Source organism: Aphelocoma coerulescens, chromosome 1, assembly GCF_041296385.1.
Source record: "Aphelocoma coerulescens isolate FSJ_1873_10779 chromosome 1, UR_Acoe_1.0, whole genome shotgun sequence".
In the NCBI taxonomy this organism is placed as follows: domain Eukaryota; kingdom Metazoa; phylum Chordata; class Aves; order Passeriformes; family Corvidae; genus Aphelocoma; species Aphelocoma coerulescens.
This window is the reverse complement of record NC_091013.1, coordinates 51,898,208-51,914,045: the sequence shown is the minus strand read 5'-3', so window position 1 is coordinate 51,914,045 and position 15,838 is coordinate 51,898,208. Positions and strand designations below refer to the sequence as shown.

At 35.2% G+C, this 15,838-nt stretch overlaps 1 protein-coding gene across 3 annotated transcripts in view; it reads left to right on the top strand.

The window, feature by feature from the left end:
* Positions 1-15,838, top strand: part of PIBF1 (progesterone immunomodulatory binding factor 1) — a 106,765-nt gene that overhangs the window by 60,314 nt on the left and 30,613 nt on the right. For all 3 annotated transcript variants that reach the window (XM_069009175.1, XM_069009194.1, XM_069009184.1), the window contains exons 11-14: positions 2,305-2,470; positions 5,703-5,853; positions 9,329-9,419; positions 14,036-14,138. In XM_069009175.1, coding sequence (XP_068865276.1) covers positions 2,305-2,470; positions 5,703-5,853; positions 9,329-9,419; positions 14,036-14,138 — 511 coding nt within the window. The remainder of the gene's footprint in view (positions 1-2,304; positions 2,471-5,702; positions 5,854-9,328; positions 9,420-14,035; positions 14,139-15,838) is intronic.

Genomic DNA, 15,838 nt, shown 5'->3' with positions numbered 1-15,838 from the left:
TGTTTCATCGCATTGCTGGCTGAATGACATGTATCTTCAGGAAGACAACTCATTTTGGAGCAAAGCATTTTTCCCATGTTTGTAGACAATGTGTATACCAGAACAGATTTAGAGTCATGTCTGCAGCCAACCATGTGCAAAGTGTGGAGAATTCAAAAGTGCTGAAATTTTTTTTGTGTGGTAAAATGAAAACAGGAACATACAGTCAGGAAACAGTGATGAAATACTTAAAGTATCAGCACTTGAAAAGCATCCCTAGGCAAAAATGACTGGAGTAGTCGATAGGTAACTGACATTTAGCAGCTTGAGTGCAGTAACTCTGTTTGAGAAAAAATGTCATACTATTAAAAAAAGAAAATTGTTTTTAAAAGAAAAATTTTCATGAGCCTTGGTAAGCAGAACTTTCAATCTCTGCTCATGCAGCCAGTGAGGAAACAATCTTATTCATGCATTGGACTATTTACACAAACATGGATGTCTGCAGTGATTATCAGGGGCATCATAATGACACCTGTTTGTTCTGTTCAAATTAATTCCAGGGAAAATGCTTCCTCTTTGTGCTTTAGAAACATTCCTACATCTGAAATCCTCAGGGAAAATATTTGAAGTAATCCCCTTGTTTTTGTTAAACACTCTCCATCCCACCGAAAGATTAGGTGCTAAATAGGGTGGAATTGTGTTGCAACTGTTATTTGACAGATGACAGCTGACACAACAGCCATGCTGGGTTAGAGTAAAGGTTCATCTGGCAATCCTACAATTTGTTGTGATGTGGCTTCAGTGTGAGAAGTACCATCCTGTGTGTAATGGTTCTCAAGGACTTCTCTGCTGCAAGTTGTTCAGTATTCTCTCAAATAAGTGTTAATTTTTAGCATCCACAAGCATCTTACGGTAAGGAATTCCACAGCTTTCACATATGAAGAGCAATTTATGTTTGTTCTCATTCTGCAACATAAGATGACTTCTCATTCACCTATTGGAAAATACAGTTGATTACTATCTTCATTCTCCATGCAGCTCATGATGTGACAGGCCCCTTCCTTTTCCTTAAACCATCCCTTTTCCAGGCTGTAGAGTCCTAGCTTGCTTGAGTGATTTGTTCCACACAGTGCAATTGTGTAACTGTGTGATGTTGCTGGATGTCCTACCCTTCTCTGATGCTCTGACACTTCTGTTCTTTGTGAGGTGAGGTACTAGAATGGTTGTCAGCAATAAGTAATGCAGTCAACAACATGGAATTGCTAAGTGGCACAGTGAGTTCTGTATTATTTATTTCTTTCACAGTAATTTCCAAGATGTTTGTTTTGACCATTATTTAAAACTGAACCAAAGTTTTAATGGTTTTATCAAGTACAATAAATTCCAAGATCTCACTTATGAATTAAAACAGTCAGCTAGGAGTTTATCATTTTATGTATATGCCCAGGAGGATTTCTAAAACCTGTGATTTACTTTGCATATATCTCTTTTGAATTTTGTATGTTACTTAATGCTAAGAGCCATTTGATTTTGTCCTGTTCTTCACATCACCTGAATTTTCAACTATCTAATAATATAGTATTCCATCAGCAAACTTGTTTATGCCTCATTTTTGAGATCGCCTATTAAGTAGAATGAATGAAAAAAATAGATGAAGTCCACTTCTAAGTGGAATATTATTTGTCACTTACAATTACCTTATAGTAGTTTTCTGAAAATTATACTTCTTTTCTGCTTTTTGAGAAGGATCTGTGATTCTGAGTGACTGTGGAAATTAATACACCATAGTGGTCTGACTTTTCTTCATATCTTTGGGTATGGAAAAAAACAGTGTAGCTGATACCCATGATACCTCAAAGGATGCACTATTAAAATCACTGATGTCTAATACCTCTTCTCCCTATCACGTGTAACACTTGGTGGTGAAGAGGGGAGACAACATTTCATCAGTGTCTCTCTGTTGAAAAGACTTCAGTGCATACATTTGTGTACCAAGAAAATTGATCTGTCACTTTAAAAATAAGGAAAATAAGGTATACTTTAAGGTCATTGACATTTGATTCTGCATTAACAGCATATTTAGAAAAGCCATTGACAGAGTTTTCCATCTACTGTGTGTGTTGTCATTATAATACTGAATTTTCCTAATGATGTTTCAAATACAGGTTACAATAGTTACATAGATTACCATACTAACACCTATTAAGCTTTTCAAAATACTGTATTAGTTTTTGAAATTTATACCTGTAATGAACAGAACTAGGGTATATTCTAACTTTGCTTATTTTTGAATCATCAACACTTATTTTTTCATCTTTCTTTTAGGTATAGACAAATGCAGCTTGGCACAGAAAGCAAAGTAGCTGAACTTCTTCACCAAAGTAAGTTAAAGTCCTTTGAAACTGAACATGTTCAACTCATGCAACAAGAAACAGCTAAGAATCTTTCACAGTGCCAAATGGAATGTGAGAAATACCAGAGAAAGCTGGAGGTATGTTATATGAAGAGACTTTCCGGGGCATTACATAGTTGTTTTCGATTAGAAAATAAAGTGGAAAAGCTTGGGGGAAAAGGAACAACATGGCGTGACCCAATTAGTATGGCCAGCAAATTCTGCAGAAGCAGGATCAAATGACAAAGCTTACTAAGTTTGATCAGTTTAATGGAACGCTAGACTAAGGGGAGAGGAAAAAGCAAAACAATCTCTCATGGAAAGATGTTAAAGACAGTACCTCGTTCATGTGGGGTATATTTATCTGCTTGTGTTACAAAGCTGCTTCTGGCAGTCTGTGTGAGAACTGTAGGGAGAGAAGAAGACAGTTTCACCAGAACAAGTATGGTGAATTCAGTATCATCATTTGCAGCTAGGATCTGTAATAGCATTGTTACATAATAAAATACTTTTTATTGATATACAGCTCTGAAATAAATTTTTACAGCTAAAAAAGTCAAGGGGAGCATGGTGTATACAGCACTGGAAAGCCCTAACCTTGCTAGTCCTAGTGTGGTGGGTTACCTTGGTGGGGTGCCAGACCCAGTCACTCATTCCTCCTCCTGAAGAGGATGAGGGTGGGCTAAATAAGCTTATACAGAGCATGGTTTGATATAAAGATAGGGAGATCACTTGCCAGTTACCATCGTGGGCAAAACAGATTTGACCTGGGGAAAACTGATTTCACTTACTACCTATTCACATAGGTTTGGATGGTGAGAAACAAAGACAAAAAGTAAAACATCTTTCCCCGCCTCTTTCTCTTTTATTTTTAACTTCCCTCCTTTGTTTCTGGCTCTTGTACCTTCCACTTCCAGAGCAGTGCAGGGAGGGATGGAGAATAAGGGTTTGAGTCAGTCCATAACAGCTCCTCTGTCATGGTGTTTCCTCACACTTTTTTGTCCTGCTCCAGTGTGGATCCTCCATGGCCTGCAGCTTCCTTCAGGAGAAAATCTCCTATTTGGGCTCTCCACAGGTTGCAGTGCCTTCTGGGGATGTCCACCTGCTCCGGCGTGGGGTCCTCTATGGGCTGCAGTGTAGACATCATCTTTGGTGTGGTCTTTCATGGTCTGCAGGCGGGCAACCTGCTTCACCATGGGCTGCAAGGGAGTCTCTGCTCTGGCACCTGGAGCACCTTCTCCCCTCCTCTCACCTCGGTGTCAGCACCGTGGCTCTCTCTCACTTTTTTCCCCCTCTCTCCTCACTGCCATGCAGCATTTTTGTCCTTTATTAAATGCAGTTTCCTTGAGGTGCAGCCCCCTTGGCTGAGGGACACAGCCTGGGCACCTGCAGCCAGTGCACCTCTTTATGTGGGCTTTTTAACTACTTTATTGTCTTTCAAACATACATATCATACCCTGTTCACTTATTGTAGTCTTGGAAATGTGAGTATTCCACAGAGAAAGCTTACTTTAAAAGAAAATTTCTTCACCTGTCCAAAGTTAGTCCCAAAATCATATGACAGAGTCCTGTTTATGAGATTTAAATGAGATTGGTAGTGTATGTTTCAAACAAATGTCAAGATACAAACTGGACAGACGAAAGTAACATCTGTGGCAGCCTTTGTTTTTTGGGGAAGAACGCCAGTCTTCAGGTCCCCACATTTCTAGTGCTGAAGCTGCCTAAGTTGTTTATGAAAAGGAACTTTAGAGTGGAAACAGAATTAGAGAGTTTTAGATAGACTGTAATTTCTTCTTTTGTCTTTATTGGGACATTCAGATCCTGGCTGATGAGGTTAGTTGTGGTCACAAGCACTGGGAGTCCCAGTTTTGCTAAACTTAGAGGTTGCTAAACAGATTTTTAATTGCACAGACATGTCCAGACTTGGAGAATGTAGTTCAGTTTGAGTTATATTTTCATTTTCTTTGTGGAAATTTTTTGATCTGATAATAACTCAAATATTTGGCATTCAATTCTACTAACACTTTTGGCACTTATTTTTCTCTTTAGAGAGACACTTTTAAATTCTTTCATTAAGAAATATGCACTTAAGTGCTCTTTCATTAAGAAATATTCTTGCAGAATTTAAATATTTGTTGTCTGAAGCTTTTGCTTTGTTCCTTTTGACTGAATTCTTGGGGTTTTTAAGTTTTCTTTCTTATATATAGCATTAATGTACTAAGGTTTTTTTCTTACCCTTAAAAGACATTGATCTTTATTAATAGTGTAGGCACTAGCATCTTACGGGTCAGCTACAGCTTTCTGGACTAACTCTTGCTTTTATTTAGGGCATAGACTAGTTTCTCTTGCTCAAAAGGAAACAGATGGTTTATATGTCGCCCAGTTTTGACCTATACATTTATTTCTTCTGTGACACTAGACTGAACTTTTTATATTCAAGTGGCTTGTCTCTAAGCATTGTGTATTATTTCGTGGTTTTGACAGTGAGTCTGGTATTACTGCTCTGCACACTGTGCATATATTTCTGTATCTCAAAATCTATATTCACTTGTCATTCTGATTGTTGGTGATTTTTACTTAGGAAGTGAATATGAAATTTAACAGCAGTACCACTTGGTTTTTACTTTACCTGTTTTGGTGGGATTTTTTCTGCAATGTATGTAGATTGCTACTTCACATACCAAGGATTTTCTTGTTCCACTTTGTTGTGTATTTATTTGGTCAATGTTGTTTCCTATTATCAAGCATTATATCAAACTTAAATTATTATACAGGCCTTCATACCTGTTAGTTTTGAATATGGGAGGTTTTTTTTGAAGCTTAGTGGATTAAGTGTTGACATTAGTCTTGAATGTTGATGGCATATTACCTTTTATTAATAAGTAAGTAATAAGACTTGTATAGCTTTAATGGCAAATTTTTGTATTTGCATTCTGTGAAGGAATCTTCATAAATTGATGACTGAAATCAGCATCCAGTTAAAGCAACAAAAATGATTGCATTTATGCTATTTTGACTGTTGTATCTGAATTTTTTTTTTGGTTGCTATCTGGCTTTTCCTACGTTTCCTTTAAAATTCTTGTAGCTTTTTCAGCTTCTTAGAATTACTAAGGCCTCAGCAGACAAGCCTAGGACCTGACAGTTTAATATGTGCAAGGTAGTATTATTGAAAGAATAACTGCTTTTTAAAGTATTTTAATCTTTGCTGTGCAAAACTTGCATCAAGTATTTAATGTCATACTGCTCCACATTTTACATGTATTATATTTTGTGTCTTTCAAAAGCAGCTGTAATGCTGAATCCCTCATCTTTCCATTATTCATTCTCACAGGTGCTTACGAAGGAATTTTATAGTCTTCAGTCTTCTAGTGAAACCCGCATTATTGAGCTTCAAACACAGAATTCTGAGTTTCAAGCAAGACTAGATACTTACGAAAAACTTGAAAAAGAGCTTGATGAGATAATACTGCAGACAGCAGAAAGTAAGTTCTGCCACAAATTCTGGTTTATCTGTAGGTGTTTCTGGCATTACGATATCTTTTTTCTCATGGCACTTGGAAAGTCTTACAGTGCCTGTCATTCTTCTTCATTATGCCTGACAAGTAAAAGGCAGTAATTATTTTGATAGAAAATATTAATGACAGGTTTCTAAATGTACCTGTAAATGTGTATCAAACATCCATATGTCTGAGTTTGTGCTTATTGAAAATCATCTCAGTATTCTGTCATTTCTCTTTTCCTTATTCTAATAATCCATTATAATTAGATATAGTCTTTAGGATTCTTCTATTATTTAAATACATGTTAAGTGTTGGGAAGCCCTCTTAGTTGATAGGAAAATACAAGTTTTATATTTCAGTACAGTGATTAATGTGAATTTTATAACTAATTGGAAGGGGGAAAAAACTCTTCCTTCTGTTGAATTAATAATAATTAGACATTAAGTAGTTACTTGCGGCAGCTCAGTCTGTTCCAAGTACTAAACCATGGATTAAATTCATACCTGATTACTCTTGAAAATTTTTGTCTCTCATTAGCAAAAATTAAAATATTCTCAAACACAGCACAATTTGTGAAAAATCTCTATTCATTTGGTTCTCTGCCTAAATCAATCCACAAAGCAAGTAATTTCTAATTTGAAACTGTGATGCTAATCTTGAAATCTTTTAGCCTGTGTGTAAACAGAGTAGGACATTCTAAGATTTAAGACGAATTCAACTGTCTTCTTCTCCTTTTATCTTTCTTTCCTCCTTCAAACAATAGTCGCAATTTATAAAGTACTCCAGATAGAAGATTATTGCATAAGCTTTATATGTAAACAGTAGTGTATAGCAAAGTGTGCATTATTACCAAGATGCAGTGATGTTAGAGTATCTTTAGTAACCAGACTGCACATGCTTTATTAATTTTATGCACTGCAGCCTTTACTTAGAATGGCCTGGCTACCCAGAGGTTCCAGTCTGACCGTAAGCATGTTTGCTGTATACGCGCTTCTGTTTTAGTCAGTCACATGGTTTTTTGAAGCATGTATATATATATTTAAACTTGCCTAAGGAGTGTTTATGTATTAACACAGAATTTTTGGACCTTACCTTCATTTTCTCCAAGGAGAAGGTAGAGTTCAGAACACTGGGTTTTGTTTACAGTGGTTTACATTTTCTTACTCATCTTGGCACAGCAGTGAAGTTTTTTACGAGATCATTCTTAACTTCTTCTTAAATATCTATTTTAATTAAAATTTATATTCTATGCTATAGAATGCTGAAGAAAGGGAAGTTTCCAGATGAACTGTTCTTTTAGAATGGAGTTACTTTATTTTCTGATTTCCTTAGAGAAAAAAAGAAGTTACAGCTTAGTATTATTTCAGTGTACTTTTATTTAATAATGAACTTGCTATTTCAGTGTATTTGATATAGAAAGTTAAGATTAATATTAGATAAGTCTAGTATCTTAGGAAAAACAGAAGAAAAAAGTATTTTTAAAAAAAAAACACTTTGAAGGACAAGACAGATATGCTTCCTCCTGTGTCTCAAATTATGCCATGATAGTTACATGTCACAAATAGCTAAAGGTAGAAAGATAATTGAAAGGAAACAATTATTTTTCAAATTGAATGCATAATGGAAATACTTCAATCTGTCTTTCGGGGAATATAATTTAGACTGAAGCATTATGTGGAAGACAATTGGAGTTTTCTACAAACTTTAGTGATCATAAGGATTAATCTTCATTCCTGTGGTTACCTCTTTATACTTAAATACCATATAATGTTTTTTTCTTCATCCTGAGTCATGAAGCCTCTGCTGTTTTATAGTATTTAGGGATGCCAGTGGGGGTTGGGTTCTCTGGACTTTTCAATAAACTGTGTGTTTTTTTACACGTGACATGGCTTTTGTCATATAATATATAAATTATATATATATATATGTATATATATATATATATATATAAACTTTTTTTCCTTTGGAAAATATGCATGTGGAAGAGATCACTGGCTGAATTTTTACTGTTACTCCCTGATTGTTACGCCTCACTTTATTAATATTGAAATGACATGAAACAGCCTATTCAGGAAGCTATGAAGAATTTATATAGCCACTTCTTACAGCACATGAGAGGTTTCCACATGAATAACAATAGTAAATTTCCTTTGCATTTGTCTATTCCTCGTTTTCAGGATAAAATCTTCCTGTTAGGGTAGTTCTGTTGTAGACCAGTTGTTCAATTTTTCTCGTTTCCATTGGTTAGTATCTTTCTAAGAAAAAGATTGAACTTCTCTGTATCCTCACAATGGCACATCTGTGCTGATAGCATAAGAAACTGTCATTTATAAGTGTCCTCTAGCTTGTAAAATGTATATTTTACACCACATAGTCAGGTGAAGAGCCTGGAATGTTTTAAGATAAAAGAATCACACACTGATACAAAACACTACTTTGATACCTACAACATTTCCAATTTCTTTTGTGTTTGTCTTCATGGTATGACATTTACTGGACACTGCTGATAGATCTGAATTTGCAGGACAGGATCTTACTAATGTTTTTCTGAGACTTGTGACACTGAATATGTAACCAAAAAGAGGGGTATTAACAAAGGCAGGTTGAATTATTCTTTATGTTTTTCTGACCCAGAGGTGTTTACAGCACTGAAGAATTCCCTGTCATATTTAAGACAGCTCTGAAGTTCTGGTGTCTTTGTAGTGCCACATCAGTAAACTTTTTCTGTCACACTTACTGAAATTTCTATATTTTTTTTAATATAACTAGATATGTGACTTACCACAGATGCTCTTCTAGAGGCTTTTCTCTTTCTAAATGTGTTTTTCAAATCCTTGTTTAAAATAGCACTACAAGGGTATTAGACATGTGAGAACAGAATTTACAGCATTTTGTGGGTTGTTGAGAAATGAAGGTATTTCTGATTTTGAGGCACTTGAGCATTAAGAAAGATGAGTCAGATAGGACTCAAATCATTTCCAGATTTGTTTCTCCTGTTACAAGTGATTTGATTCATCAAAGCTTTTGTGTGGTGCCTGGGCTGGTGTTCACTTGTTCTCTCTCTCACACCCCTGCCACTCCCATTTTTTGTCACTGTCCCCCTTTATCCCTCCTCTGTGTCCCCCTCTCTCTGCTCTTGTCTACCTCACACATAGGCTTCTCTTTTTTCTTTTTTTTTTTTTTTTTTTTTTCTGGCCCACTTCATCTTACAGGATAGAGGAAACCTGAGTTTATATTAATCATAAAAATAAAAAGTGTTGTAGGTAATTAAAGTGTGGCACTATATTTAATGGTAATGGTGAAAAATTTGTTCCACTTAAGTCCAGAAGGTTACTCCCAACTGAAAATTTAGCTTCTAGAAAAATGTTTTTGTATGTTGAGCTGTAAATGGAATTGCTTAGAAGTTTGTAAGTTCTGGCACTGTTCTTCAACAGCACCTTTCTGCAATTTTTTGCAGTGGAAGATGAAATTGAAGCTGAAAGGGTTCTCTTCTCATACGGATATGGTGCTAATGTTCCGACAACAGCCAAAAGACGACTAAAGCAAAGGTAAAAAAAAGTACCTAATGAATTTACTTGTTCGAGATAAACTAAATGAAGATACATGCATTATGTATTGTATTAGTGTCCCAGGGTTAATTTCCTCTTGTTACCATTTCTTTTCTTACGTGCTTCTATTTCGTGAGTTCCTTTACTCAAGAGTTTGAATTAAGATGCAGGAGACCGAGAGTTCATCTTCCAACTTAGTTGTTTATTATATCTTATCTATAACACAGCTGCAGAGAATGTGCCTCCAAGTTTAACAAGGTGGAAAATGGCTGTGAGTTCTAACTTCCAAGGCTTTTTAAGGTCTAAATTACCCAACCAAGTAACTTGTTTTTATTTATAATCCAATAACTAGCTGTTCATGACCCACAGTGCGGTTTTCTTAATCCAGTACCAGAACCCCTAGATTTGTGAAGAGGAAGGAGAAAGGAAGAAGAAGATCCACACCCAAAATCCTCCATGTTGTTACCTATATCCCCTAAACCTAATTTTTCTACACCTCTACATATTCCACCCAGTGATATAACTTTTAATTACACAGCAACAATCTCAGAGTTACCACACAATTTAGGGAGCCTTTCTTAGGGTTTCAGATCTAATACAGTGTGCTTCTGAGGATCACTGCTTGTCTGAAATTCTCAGAACCCAGGGTTCCAACAGTTTTGTCTTAGAATCCAGCCAGTTTGATTAACATAAAGAGGTTTTTTTAATGACTTAAGTATACAGGAATAGATTGAAGACAAGGACCTGTTAATGTGGTTGATGCATATGAATGAGCATATACATATTTTTCTAGGTCATTTTAAGATCTCTTCTCAATGACTTTCAGAAAGATTAATTATAATTGTATAAAACTAAGCAGCTGTAAAAACAGATTAGTTACATTGTTTACATTTATGTAATAGGATTTGCATTATTAATACCCTAAAAATCATTGTATTTAATAGTAAGGAAAAAATATCTGTCAGGATATTAACAAGGATAATGGTTCAGAGCATCACTATTTTATCTTCACTAATACAGGATCTGATTCACGTTGCTTTTTAGTTTGCTCTGGTTTGGCTAATTTGAAAATTTGATCAATATATTAAAATGATGCATAGGTGAAAAATATACCTCTTGATCATAGTCATTCTGAACTAATAAATTTATATTATGCATTGTCTTTAAGAAATAATACTGACATTTGAATGGCTCATTGTGAGCCTGTGTGTTGTGGCTATGACTCACTTGTCCCACGCAACTAAAAACAGGGTAAGAGGAAATGACCTCAAGCTGTGCCAGGGGAGGTTCAGGCTGGACAATTTCTTGTTGTCAAGCATTGGAGTAGGCTGCCCAGGAAGGTTGTTGGAATCACCATCCGTGGAAGGTGCCATGGTCTAGTTGTCAGTGTGGTGTTCAGTCTTACGTTGGACTCTATGATCTTGGCGGTCTTTGCCAACCTTAATGGTTCTGTGAATGTGGGTTTATTTAAAATACTTACAAACTGTGACCACAGAATTTGTTGTTCAAAATTAGGATGGTGGTTCTCGTAGGATTAGGTTTATTCCATGGAATATGAGTCTGCCTACAGTTTGATCAAATGCAGGAAATCAGCTGCATAATTTGTGCTAGTGGTAGGCTTTGACCAAAATGAGAAACTCCACAGTCATTGGTGGACACACCAAGAAGAGTAAAGACAGGGTGACCATGTATCACAGCTTCACAGGGTACATTTCTAGCATTCAGAAGCTGTAATAGGAGTTTTTGTCATTTACAGCTGCTTTTTACTGCAAGTATTATTTTTGTTTAGTTGTTTTTCTTCTTCTTAACCCCTATCTTCTCCATAACAAAGGATATTTAATGATGGTCCATTCATATTTTCAACACAGATTTATGGGCCACATACTATTTCTTCTGCCCTATATATTCGTTTTTCAGGTAAGTGTTGTTGATATGATCGTCAGTCAGATTAGACCTATTGTGCACTGACATATATTGCTGACAAAGATCTTACATAGTACTTAACTTTGGCATGGCTTAATTTGTTCTTTTAAGCCTCTTCAGATTGTTTCCTTGTAAGATTTTTCTTTATACTGCATAAAATTGAAGAAGAAGGGAAACAGTGGGGGTGAGGAGTGTGCAAAAAGGCCTCCATAACCCTGTTGTTTGTCTGGTTTAGAAAACTGTTGAGAGTTCTGTAGCACCATTTCCTGAAGCTTCATTTTATTCCTCTTTTGTCAATAGTTTGGGCACTTTTCTGAGTTTCCGCTTAGATCCTTCTTTTTCCCCACCTTATTAGATTCAGTTTAGATTATTTGCATGTATAAAAACTCTTGTTAAATCTCCTTTGAATGCTGAATCTGATGATCAGGCCAAGATTTCAGATATGCTTGGAAGACACTTTCTGAGCTTAAAGCGGCTCTATGAGAATGACTCATGTACTCCACTTTTGTTCTAAAAGGCATTGACTAATAAACCTGGCTTAATCCTTCATAATAGTGTTGGAGACTTCATAAACTTTCTTTATCTTTTAGAATTTAAAAGATTAAAAAAGCCATAAAAGACTGTATATGGTTTACCTGCTGTTTTGATTCAAGGAAAACTGCCATGCAGAAAATGTGTGTGATGCCTTTGGCTGCCAAAGTTTTTAAAAGCAAAGACCCTGACACCATCCTCTATGTTTAGAGCCATTGAAGAAACACTGATAAGTTTTCTGCTCTCTAGGATTGCTTAAGGAAAGAGAATCTATTACAAATGTGAATAATCTTCTTTCTGGAGCCCACTACCTGCTCTTTAATCTCAGACTTATGGGATCCTAAATGAAGAGCTCTTTTAATTTCACATCATGCACTTCAGTCTCTGATAGTTTGTACAAAACCCACCTTTTCAAGCACTGTGGGGTGTATACCTCTTTGCCCACTTGCCAGAAACAACTATTTCATTACTTCAGATGTAGGCACTGTACACCCATAGTACTAAATTAGGCATGCCTGGGAGCACTCTGAAGCATCAAGAACAAATGGCCTGTAGTAGTCCATTTCCATAAAACAATTCTCAGAGTAGTTTAGGCTACATGTGAACAGTGTACTGGCAATGATTTCCTTGCCCATGCTGACTTGCCAGCTATGCCTAGGAACTGCTTGGGAGGTGTTAAATGAGAGAGTGCAGAACACTACCAGGATGACTCTGGTGGTTTGCTAACAAAGAGTTATCACATTCTTGAGCACCACATAATTTTCTAGTATAGCTGGAATCAAATGTTTCCAGCATAAGATGTCTTTGCACATCAGTCCCTTTGTACCTTTGCTTTAAATTTAAACTAGTCAAAAAACATGCTGACAAGTATACTTGAAAGATGTACTTGTGTTACCCTTAAATATTTGCAAATTCAGGTAAAGTTCACTGAATAGTTGTAGCTGGGAGAATTATGATGGGCTGCATTCCTAAAGTTGTCATGGGAAGGTATCCAAGTTTTCCCTTACACTCTAATAGCTGCTAGTCAGAGAACTGGTTCCTTTCTCTTTTGTACTAGATGAGATTTCTGCATGAAAGAATATGTTTATAACACAGATGAAGAATATTAAGACTTCTGCGAAATCTAAAAGTGTATTCCATTTTACTGAGGAAGAGATGGAGGTTATGACTGGTCAAATTTTCAGATAAACTTTTAGCACTCAAAGATCTCGATTTATGCACTCTAAGCCTGAGCTTTAGAGTAAACATATTCTCCCTGTAGTCTGCTTTAGACCACTTACCCTCTCACAGATTCTCTGTCATGGTTAGGAACTGTGTGTGGAGTTACTCAAGAACCACATGGAAGCACTCCTTCACAACATGCTCTGGAGGTTGGACCAGATGACCACTGTGGTCCCTTCCAGCCTTGCCCATTCTGTGATTCATAAGAGGTTGGAAGACTAGGTTAGATGCATTAGTAGGCTCTGCAGTGCATATTGAATCTTCCCATTGAGGACTATGGACCTGTGCTCTTGAATGGATAATAAACTCTTCATTTCTGGACATGGAGCATGCAAGATGTTGAGGATCTCATTTTTTAACTAGGTTGTTTAAGTAACTCAGTAATCCTTCCTCTTCAAAGTGGATCTGTGACTCTACATAAGAATTTATTTAAAACAAAATTGGCAATAACATTTAATTATTTTGCATATTAAATGTCGGACAAAACAATTTTGCCTTTCTTTTGAAAGGGAAAAAATACTACATTTTTCAGTGTTTTACTGCAAAACGTATATTAATGTGCATTTTTAAACAATTATTTAACTTAGAATTAAAGTGATTCTCTTAAGCTCCTAGGAAGTAAATAATCATAATTAAATGAAGTATTTTGAGAGTATTACTGCAGTTGTGTAGTATTGGACAAATTATATAGGTAATTACTTTATATAAAATATTACAACGGCTTAACTGTGTGAATGTTATTTTAGTGCTGTTAAATTTTGTAATATTTTCACTGTTTTTCTAACTTTGACCATGCAGCATGTTTAACTATGTAGTTTATATATGTTAATATTTAAGCATTGGTGAAAAATTAAGGCAATCAAGTCCTGAAGTATAATGTGAGAATTTCTTTTGCCTATTTTGGAAAAAATTCAAGTTGAGCTTGCTTTTTATTGGCACAGTGTTCACTTGGCAAGAAGATTACTGCAGCTAGAAAAGCAAAACTCGTTGCTTGTAAAAGATCTGGAACATCAGAAGGAGCAAGTAACACAGATTTCACAAGAGGTAAATCATTATTACACAAAAATTCAAATCTGTAGAAACGTTGCGGAACAGCTGTTCATAAAATGAAATATTTTCTAAACAGTGTTTTTTTATCTATTTGATGTTAAAAAAATGGCCTCATAATTAACCAAAACTCCACAACAGAAGTTTTCAAAGAAGTTTGTAATTTGTTTTGCAATTAATATTGAAAGAAAGATTACTTTACAGGCTAAACAGGAATGTGAGCCAGATGGACGTTTTGATTTCTGAACAGAAGAACAGCCAGCCAAGCTAGTTTGTTCTGTTTGATACTTAATTGTTCAATGAATACATCACTAGTTTTTACACAGCTCTTCTCTTAAATCACTTTTGAAGATATTTGACAAACCTCAGCTTGAAATGTCCCAGACTTAGGGCAAGCTAATTTTTAAAAAAAAATTTAAGGTTGTCTTTTTATTTTTCTCATAGGAACGAAGGGACAACTAGGTTTGCTATTAGATGTTGCCACCATATGGAATCTGTAGGTTTGCTATTTTAGGAATGTGGTTAACAGTTTGATTTTTAAAGCCATGGTAATTACAAATTAGAATGTCTACACCCAAGTACTTCACAGCGTACAAATACTTGAATTTCTACATATGTTTAAATTACATTAATTTTATAAATTTTATATGTGTATATATATTATTATATAGATTATTTCAGTGAAAGATACATGAATAGTGAAGTTTGGGGGATTTTTTAACCAATACTACAATTTGTTATGGATTCTTAAGTATATCATAGTAATTTTTATTTGACTAAAACATATTCTGTCAGGTTTTTACCTGGAGACATCAGGAAATTGGTGAATTCATTGTTATGCTTGGTATTCTTCCATATCACTATTCTTTATCTTAAATCTTTTTGGGTTTCACTTCAATATGTTCCTTACCCACAGTAGTTTTATATTTGCTTCTAGATCACTGATGAAAGATTCAGTATCAGTGACCTTAGTTCAAATTCCTGCAGAGTTCCACAGGAACTTCTTCAACTCATTTTTATCTTGCCATTAAATTCTTGATCTTTTATCATATAATTGTATAGTTTAAATCAGAATGCAATACAGTACAAAGTTAAACATTGTTTTTTTATATAGTTAAAATTTCTAAAATTTCTCTTTGCTTCATTACGTAATTTTTACTCCAAGCTATTGTCTTCCTTGATTTTCTTTTTATTTACGAACAAACCAGATATCTTGTAGACTACAGCATGCTTAGGTAATCCATTATTGTTCTTTTGACTGACAGTTTGTTCAGTCATCTAGATGAAATCTAGAACTTAGATAAAAAGCTGATGCAAAAGTGATTTTATCAGCTTTTCTTTTGAACTTGGATCAAATACTTGCAGTGCAGTATTTATGATACAACTTTTTCAGGTTTTTAAAGGAGGGAGGAAAAGACCACAGTAAGTCAGTAAGACCACAAACAGAGGAATTGACTCTACTTACTTTTTTAAATCAATGGAAGCTGTTAGATTAAAACTCTTGAAAATGCAGATTAGGGAGGTGTAGAGAGTGGTACCATTATTGAAGTGAAAATAGCACACAATTAGAACAGAAAAGTGAGAAGATAATGTACTAGTTATCAATTTGAAGGTGGTGTGCTTCCTTTTTTGTGTGTGTAGAAACAGGTTTGGAGTTTATATTAATATGCAATTGGTAAAAATCAATAATATCCAAT